This window comes from Liolophura sinensis, chromosome 7 (assembly GCF_032854445.1).
Source record: "Liolophura sinensis isolate JHLJ2023 chromosome 7, CUHK_Ljap_v2, whole genome shotgun sequence".
NCBI lineage: Eukaryota > Metazoa > Mollusca > Polyplacophora > Chitonida > Chitonidae > Liolophura > Liolophura sinensis.
In genome coordinates, this window is record NC_088301.1 from 48538729 (window position 1) to 48548100 (window position 9372).

Consider the following 9372-nt stretch of genomic DNA (forward strand, 5'->3'; position numbering starts at 1 on the left):
AATAGCTTTTATGAAGCCCTAGCCATGGACAACCCAATCAATATTATATGATATACATGTAGTTTTGTCTCCAAAAAGAAAATGAAAAGGTGCATAAATGGCACTGTAAGTTGCTCTCTTATATGCAAAATACTAGAAAAATCAGGACGTATACTTCTTGCAGACAAGATCATGACTATTTCTCGCAAAAGGAACAAAATAAACAGACCAGAAATCAAAATGTTGTTAATGCCTTTTCATTCGCGGGCATAAACTTTCATGGATTTGGTAAGACGACACATTCGCATAATTTTTGGACAACTGATAAATGCAAATCAAACTTCAACACAGAAACGTTAAGTAATACAAGAACCCAAGCATTCAAGTGACTGTTATCATCTAAACTTGTTTGTACCTGTAATATGTGACAAAAATTCTATACAGTACAGTAACTTGATCAGACAAAGGAAGATAATCCTCCAAGCTTTTAATCTTTTGAAATCTGTTAATCTTTATAAGACGAAGCCCTTACCTGTTGTGTGAGCAAATATTCATGTCACTCCCTCCGGGAGACGACGAAGGATTAAATGTGATATAAATAAATCCCACTGTTTAATTCTCATGCGTAAGCAGTGTGAGTGAAACTTTGAGTGAACTGTGACAGATCTGAGTAAATTTCTCAGAAATCATCATAATAAAAAGGAAGTTTGAAGTGCGGAAACCGGATGTATCGGGCGCGTTGGAAAGGTGATCTGACTGGAAGGCAAGTGCAGTCGATCAAAAAACGGCCTCTCTCATCATATGTATATCGTATCATGTACACACGCCCAGTACAAATTATCAATTTGTATGTCTATAACTGCGGCAGTAAATCAACAACAACGATTGTCACGATACTTAGACGGAGCTAAGAGCTAAAAGAAAGCGACATTAACTGACAATCAGTTAAGCTGGACTTGTGAAAGCCGGAATACATTCTAATTAGGTATTTTTGATTAACGTGGTTGAAAAAGTATTAGAACTGTAGTGCTTGTTAACGAATTAATAACTGTAACACATGCTACATTAGTAAATTACTTACAATGGGTTTTATCTTCGATGGCATTTATTTTTGCGAAAATGTGTTTGCCGCGAAATCCGCGAATGTTAGAACCACGCCAATAAAAAGGCATTTACAGGAACTAAACAATCGAAAAAAAAAGTTGAGACCTTGTGAACTTTGATGGTGAACTGGACAGCCTCTCCATTTTTCACAGCATCTGCGACTCGTATTTTGTAGAGCGGTGCAAATGGTTCTTCTAACACTGGACTGTCCCTTCCATTTTCCTCTACAGTGTCCTAGTCAAAGAAATCATACATCCAACACATCAACTGTGTAACCATGTAATATGCTGGTAAAACTGTCACAATTTCAGGAAACTTTTGCTAAAAACTTTCAAACTTGAAGTTTGTTATCTTGAAGTAGCCTGGATTACGGCAGATTACAGGTTTCAGTTACCGTTAATCAGGTTTACTGTACTAGAATCAGGGGGATTTTTTTTATTTTGGAAACTAAAGGGGTTTAAGCCACCATAACACAAACTACAGTACAACAATATACTATTTTGTTGAATTCAAGGGAGTTAACTTTCTAGGTACTCCAATACTCATATGGTTGTCACATCAATGCTTTATGCCAACCATTTAACAGCATACCACCTGTGCTCAAGTCAGATGAACTTTGCTTTTGCTGACTGTCAGACCCCAACAATTACACTACAAGATCTCACAACAATGTCAACGTGACACCATGCAATAACAAACCAGCACCAAACTTACAAGTACACTGTAGATGAAATGGTGGGGAGCAATACATAAAACATTGGACTTAAATAAATACATGTACTATAAATAATAAATTCTACACACTTTAAATAATGAAGCTACTATAGCTTACAGTAAGAACATCGAAAAAATTTTGCAGCTCAAATTCTAGCTCCAGTCAAAACAGAAAAAGATTTTTGGCTTAGTCTTTTCCATTTTTTTTTCCCTCACAATGTAAGAAATTGTCCATTCCACAGAAATATTGACTTCTCTGTACAGTTTAAAACCACTTGTTTACATGGCACTAGTTATACTCATGTTTCCCAAGGATGGTAGTTGTGTCATGTTATAACTTGTCCGTACTTCAGTATGTAGTATTTCTTTTTTTGGTTTATCTTGGTAGTTAATTCATACTAATGCTGCATTCGAAAGCATATGCCTATGAGTCATATTTTGGAGTCCACAATGTGACTCCTGTTCTTTTGACCTCACGACTCATGAATACAACTAGTGAACTTGAAAGATATCTGAAGGATTGAATTTCTGACCTTCAACTTGGGAAGTTTAGCAAAGATGCCGGACGAAGAATAAACACATGAAAAGTATATAATAATGTCGGATAACAATTTATAACCCTTCTCATCCTCTGTCCAAGCATGCTGTCGATGTCACCTTGGTAAAACTACAGCAACAAGCTACTTGCTGCCAGCAGGACAGAAGCACAAACTGCCTTCCCAGTCACCATCTTGTTTCATAGGTACAACTGGCGAAACCGGCCAAAGGGTTCTGCATAGTTCCTTCATGACTCGAATGGTGTTTATGAGGATAACCGAACCCAGCATAAGATGTGACAAATAACTGTGTGGTTATATTAATAAAAACCAAAAAAACTATAAACATAAAAAAATTCTGATTAAGATTCTGACAGCTAAATCACCAGAGCTAGGGTCTGTTTTCAATTGCTTGTATGTATTTCATGAATAGCTACACCTATACAGGCCTACCAGGCAGTACAAAAGTCTCAAAGACCGGACTTCTGATGAAGATAGCATGCTACACACTATATCTATAGAAATAAAAAATCGGCTAAAAACAATTTATCTTCTGACTTAAGTTATTCCTGTGGTACACTCTATGTCCTTCTACATTAGCCATTTACTACACCAGTGCTGCTGGTAAAAATACAATATGCTAATTGCCACTTCAGAAACTTTCTTGTAAAACTATTCATCCATTCACGATTTAAATAAACGCAACTGAGGGTGAAACAAAAATTTATGCAGTGATTCGTAACATCACGACAATCTTAAATGTCATTTAAATTCACTCCTACAAAGACACGACAAAAAGCAAACAATATAGTGAGAGGTTGTCGAAGGGGCGTTTTCAATGCAACAACAACTCATAACCAGTGTTTTCTCGGCTTGTGAATAGACTTTCAGCTATTGCGAAAACTGTGCTGAATCAGCGTCAGTGACTCTGTGTGCACAAATAAAAGTAACATGCACTGAGCACAAAATAACGAAAACAAACCATGCTACACTGAGTGTTATCAAAGTTGCGGAAAACTTGTTGACACCTCTGCCAGTCCGTCCCACATGTGACGACAGACCTTTACAAGACGTCCGGCAGATGGCGCTACCGACACACAGCTTGGTGGCTTTCCCGCTCATCACGACTTACCGGAGACAGGCTTAAATGCGTTAACTTCACATAGCGTCAGTCTCATCAAGACATTCATGTACAACTTTGCATGACAAACGTGAAAAGATAGATACAAACACTGTTCACAAGCAGGTTTCGCTGTTGCAGATTATTTCACATGTTTGGAATTGACGTGATAATAGGCCCACACAGGTCAATAGGCCTAAAGCTAGCTTGGAAGAGCATAGCCCTGCATGATGAGTTTACCTTTGCAAAGGAAGATCCATGTTAATAATAACATAGGCCTAATCTTGCATTTCAAAATTTAAATATTGTTGGGAAAATTGTTGAAGCCTGAATTTCCAGGCTGCAATTTGTAGATTTCGAAATACAACTTACTTTAGTGTGTTAGGCCTATTAGAGTTAGGCCTACCACGTTTTTATATTTGTACCTCTGGGCCAGGTATAAAGGCCATATAGGCCTAGGCCTACCACGTTTTTATACCTCTGGGCCCTGTATAAAGGCCATATAGGCCCAGGCCTACGACGTTTTTATATCTCTGGGCGAGGTATAAAGGCCATATAGGCCTAGGCCTATTTACATATGTTGCGCACAGAACCGAATAGGCTTGTCATGTTATCGCACAGGATGGGCGATACACTTAAATTTCTTATCATCATGCATCGATAATGCAATAATTCCCGGCGCTGGACTGGCGAGACCATCTCACGCACGTGTGGCAACAAGTCCTGTCATCGCTAAGTTTTGGATCAACAACGTCGCAGCATTTACTCCTCAGGTGTGCATCAGAGTATACGCCTACATCAGGTGTCGCTTGAGAACTTTTCATGATATTTCGATTCCAGTTTGTGATTTAATTTGCCTCACCAGCGAAATTGAGTTGCCTTCATTAAGAAATGCCTTTCAGCTCTGTTTCTGTTTCAATCTCATTTCATTGGACCTGGTTGAATGAAACAGTCGCTCTCAGGATGTGTGCAGCTAGTATTCTGACGATAGGAGACCGTTTTAGGGAACTTTTTGGGAGGGTTTTCATGGCTTAAGCTTAGTTTTCCCAAACGGTAACGATTATGTGATATCACATGTGGACATGCAGCAACTCCTTAAGGCCTCATTTTAACGCAAAAAGTTTTTGTTTAGCGTATTATGGATGATTAACTTACAGCTTCTCACTGCAGGCTATTATTTCTATTTCCAAATGTTACCAATTATTAAAGTTATAATTCAAACTGGCAGGTAGTTAAGTATACAGGTCATAAGCTTCTACTTGACGGGAATACGAATTTGTGTTGTTGCATTGTAGTTCCGTCATGGCATGTTTGATGAATTTAAGTAAATCTCTTTGGGGTTAATGATTTAGTCGTTCCCTTTAATAAAAAAAAGGTAACCGGAATATTATTGCACTATTATTGGTGACTGGGTATATATTTTGTGAAAAAGAATTGAAAAAGTTTTGAAAAAAAATAACATAAAATTAGCCTCGCGGCTCTGAAGCTGATCAGACATCACAGATCGTATGAAAGTACACTTAGAGAAGTGCCTGCTATAGACAAAATAATGTATTACCGCCATAGGATGGTCAGGTATTGATGTGTGCGCTCTCGATTGAATTTGGTCAAAGCAGTTACCATGAAACTTTGCGGGCATACAGCAAACCATGAACACATAAAAATGCAACTTGACATATAAAAAAATCGAACGGAGAGATGCCCGGAGAATAAAATGATATAAAAGCAGCCATTTTATTACTAAAATTCGTTATAGTGATTCACATTTCGTGGAATTTAGCATGTAATCGCATGGACACGCTCAGTTCAATCCCAATTAAGCCTCGGGCAGTAAGTGATTTCAGTCTTACATTCCCTTCCCCTGCATGCTATGATCTCGAGGATTACAGGCTATATGTGGTTTATAATACAAAAGAAAATTGTGTTGTAGAGTGGGATATTCATGTTACTTCGTCGAATTCAATGTTTTTAGAATGTAATCGCATGGACACGCGCGGTTAAGGCTCATTCACAATGAAGTATTGGACAGTGAGTGATTCCCCTGACCCCATGCATGCATGTAATGATCTCATGGGTTATAGGTTATAGCTTGTTTTTACATGTGTATTATCGGCGATCCATTCACAGGGCTCACATACATGTATGTATAGGGCCGTTTATGATGTTCTGCATGTTTACACAAAGTTCTTTGGAGATCACCTTCCTCTGTGTCTCAATACCTTATACATATATCACTCAGCGCTCAGGATGCCGGTATGATTACAGGTTCACCACATTTTGGGACACACGTAGAGTTAAATTAAACAGTTTCCGTGTGTACAAAATCAAACAAAATCGTATATATCAATGGGCAAAATTCCTCAACTGTAAGACGGACGAATCAGCAAGATCGGGATTTGAACGCGCGACCTCGCTAGTTAGTGTATAGAATCGATTTGTTGTAGGACTTCAGCGGCTTGATTCTAGCATGGGGGTACATATATACTCCCGTCATTCTAGTTAGTTCAGTTCTTGTTAATTGCGAGATTAACATTCAAAGTGCTTAGAGTTCATTTAATGTCTCTATCCAGTTCCCTTAGTCCTATATTGGATACAGCATTTAAGGTCATAATGAATATTTTATTTATTTTATTAATCAATTTATCTGATCGATGTTTATCGCCGTACTCAAGAATTTACGGCGGCCAGCTCTATGGCAGGAGGAATCAGGACAGAGCCCGGGGGAATCATAATGACTAATACATGTATGTGGACATGTAATACATTTACATGTATTTAGTATTTCACCATTTCTAGTAGAACCTTATTTGTTACAGTATATAGTACCTCCTTCCCTCCCCTCCCCGTGTCCCAGTACTTCTCAAACGTGTATACATAGGTCATCAGATTACTACAGGTTTACGAACAATAGGTATTATTGCGGCATGAGTGCGTAAATCGCTATGTATATAAGACTAACACTGCGTACTTGGCTGAAAACGCTATGTAATGTGTAACCTGGCGTACACATAAAGATATTAAACTCTAATAATTCATTGTTAACAGTTGCCTTATACGTGCATATTCTGGGATTGCATGCATGTGGGCATGATGGTTGTAACATACGTAAGGTAGGATATACAGATATAGAGTTAGACTGGTACAAGATTGAATTCATAACGATCCAATAATGTAAGTTGCATGAAGACCTATAAATTATATTATATTAGTAAAAAAAAATACCCAATAACAATGAAAGATAAACATGAACGAAAAAGGTTAAGCTTATATGTAATGTAAAATACAGTGCCTTTAGCGATCCATAGTTATAAATAAAAAGTTATAAATAGTTATAAATCGCATAAATCAGGAAATAAATAAAAAGGAGAAGTAGGCAACATGCATGAATGGAAATGATTAAGGGACGAAATAATACGAATGGAACATCGTGCAAATAAATAAATAAATAAATATTTATCAAGCCTTGGCCTTATTTACATTTTTCGATTACTCTCCAGGTAACGCAGATTGTATGTGGTTGATCTGGATCCCAAGTGTTTGTTATATTGATGATTCCTGGTAAATATATAATGTATATAGCTTCTGGCGTATATACGTGTGTTGTGTAGGGTCGACCATGCATAAATACATTGACTTGGTACCTAGGGCATCGCCCAGTTGTCATCATGCGTGTATGCACAGTAAATAATTTAAAATTAAGCAGCCTATAATATATTGTCCATTACTATACAGCTGCCTTTGCGATGAGGTTTGGTCCATGTTGGCAAACTAGTAACGTTTAGGACGCCTGTACATTAAGGGAAAATTAAGGACCTGAGTCGCCATTACAGTTAATTCGCAGTGTAACAGGAATACCACACTTAGAAGATTAATCCGTTCATCTATATATCCATAAAAAGAAATTGTAATGTCAATCCGTGTAGCTTTGCGTCCCTTATAGACATGTATGTGACGATAACGGTTGAATAGAAATGAATGAGTGATTATGGGTTAAGGCAACATCAACATTAATTCAGCTATATAGTTGCAAGGCTGAACAGTGTATCGGATACAAATTCAGTGTAGAATTTCACTGTTTGTGAATTTTTTTTTTTTTTTTTTTTTTTTTTGATTTTCACGATAAGCAAATATAGAACTGCATGATTTTGGAATGAACGGATCTGATTTACCTGACAGGCCGCAGCCGAAGAAGTGAATTATAGAGCGCATATTCCTTCCACATACGTGATATACAGGCGCCTATATACACATCCATACACTAGGCCTACATAGCCGCATGCTTCACATGCGCTTACATACACTCCTTCCAGTTTCTCACGTGGACTTCACAACGTCGCATTGATTATACTGGGATAAGTTGTTAAACCTGAAATATTGTCTAATGGTGCGTAAAACGTCAATCAATCGTGTAAATAAGCCACCAATCTGGCGTACATAGTGAGACGTCAGTGAGAGGGACACGTTTTACGAAACATGCAGTTGCATCGTCTGGCGTAACGTCCGTGGCAACATACAGTGAAGAGATCTACTAACATGGTGAAAGACGGGCGTCAGGGCACCAGAGATGAAACACAGCGGGATTTAAACCATATTCGTCAAGTTTTCCTCAAACTTGACGTTGAATTTTCTCTCATTATAATTCATTTTTATATGAGATTTACTGTTTCACAATTTCAAGTGTGTATGTATCTAAGACTAAAACATATATGGACAGCATTCTTGGTGTGGTTAACAGATCTTAGCCAGTTAACCACGTTATGCATCCCATAAATCTTGATTTATCCAGACCCGTTCACGAGACTAGTCCATATCGATTGTCGTCATGAAAGTTAAGAAAACATTGGATGACGTCATACAGCATAACTACTAACAGCATGTGCCTTATTGTTATACACTGTACAAGCTTAACTGAGGGTTGCCGTTTATCGTCACGCGAAGCGTCAGCTCTTTCGCTATGGAATTTCATACTATGGCAATCATGACCCATTTGTTCGAAGGTGTATTTGTTAATACTTGTACTAAGTCATATTTTATATTTAAATTTTTAGCCGGACTCAGCAGCTACTGCAGTTGTCTAAAGTCAAAATATAAAGGCAGCAGATTTACTATTCAATACACTGTTATACAATTTTGCTTGGGCTAAGTACAAAATAGAAGACTTGGCCTTCAAGTCTTCAAACAGTTTTGAACAACTGGGCCCTGGGGTTCGATGATGCCTTGCAGATGACGTTCGTGCTGTTGGCGTCCATTATTTCTGAAAATATTGTATTTGTACATAATAAAAATGAACTAAGCTCTGGGTGGCTATATATCATGTAGCGCAGTAGCGTTTGAATGCTATAAACATTGTTCGACAGTAGATGTGAAAACCATAATCCTTCTGAAAGACTTAAATCCTGCTGTTTTAAAATGAGTTACATGTATATAACCCTATGGCATATACAGATGTAGTTCTAGGTATAGATATGGTGTATCTTTCATTGAATCAGCTGTGACAAGAAGCTGAGCCTACATTGTTTTGACATATTAAATACAGAGCTCGGCATATTCCCAACATAGTTACCCTTGCACCTTCAAAAATGTGTGTGTTCATGGGAATGGGGCAACATATTTTCTGCCCCATCTCACACCCACGATTTTCCACCCAACCATTAAAAAAAATACACCACATGCACGGATCTACGCCTCACTGCTATGAAATTTATTAAAATCGACAGTTAAAACATTTTGTTATACATCACTTAGTAATAAGCCTTTTTGAAGGCCTTTTCCCCAGAAGTAATAATTTCCAGTTAACAGTTAACATGTCGTACAGGTCTCCTTCTGATATCACAAATGCATTTATTTTGATTGCTTGAATTTAGAGGCATGCACATGCATGCATGTATAATAAACATTGTTTTCTTTAACCTCACGTGC

The 9372-nt window shown here is 37.7% G+C and overlaps 1 protein-coding gene across 1 annotated transcript in view; it reads right to left on the reverse strand.

Moving 5' to 3' along the window:
- The window catches only part of LOC135470983 (sorting nexin-5-like), a 55691-nt gene extending 52288 nt beyond the window's left edge, over positions 1-3403 (reverse strand). The window contains exons 1-2 of the mRNA XM_064750032.1: positions 3316-3403; positions 1189-1317 (exon numbers count right to left, since the gene is read on the reverse strand). Coding sequence (XP_064606102.1) covers positions 1189-1317; positions 3316-3318 — 132 coding nt within the window. The 5' untranslated portion in view covers positions 3319-3403. The remainder of the gene's footprint in view (positions 1-1188; positions 1318-3315) is intronic.
- Positions 3404-9372: the final 5969 nt, after the last annotated feature.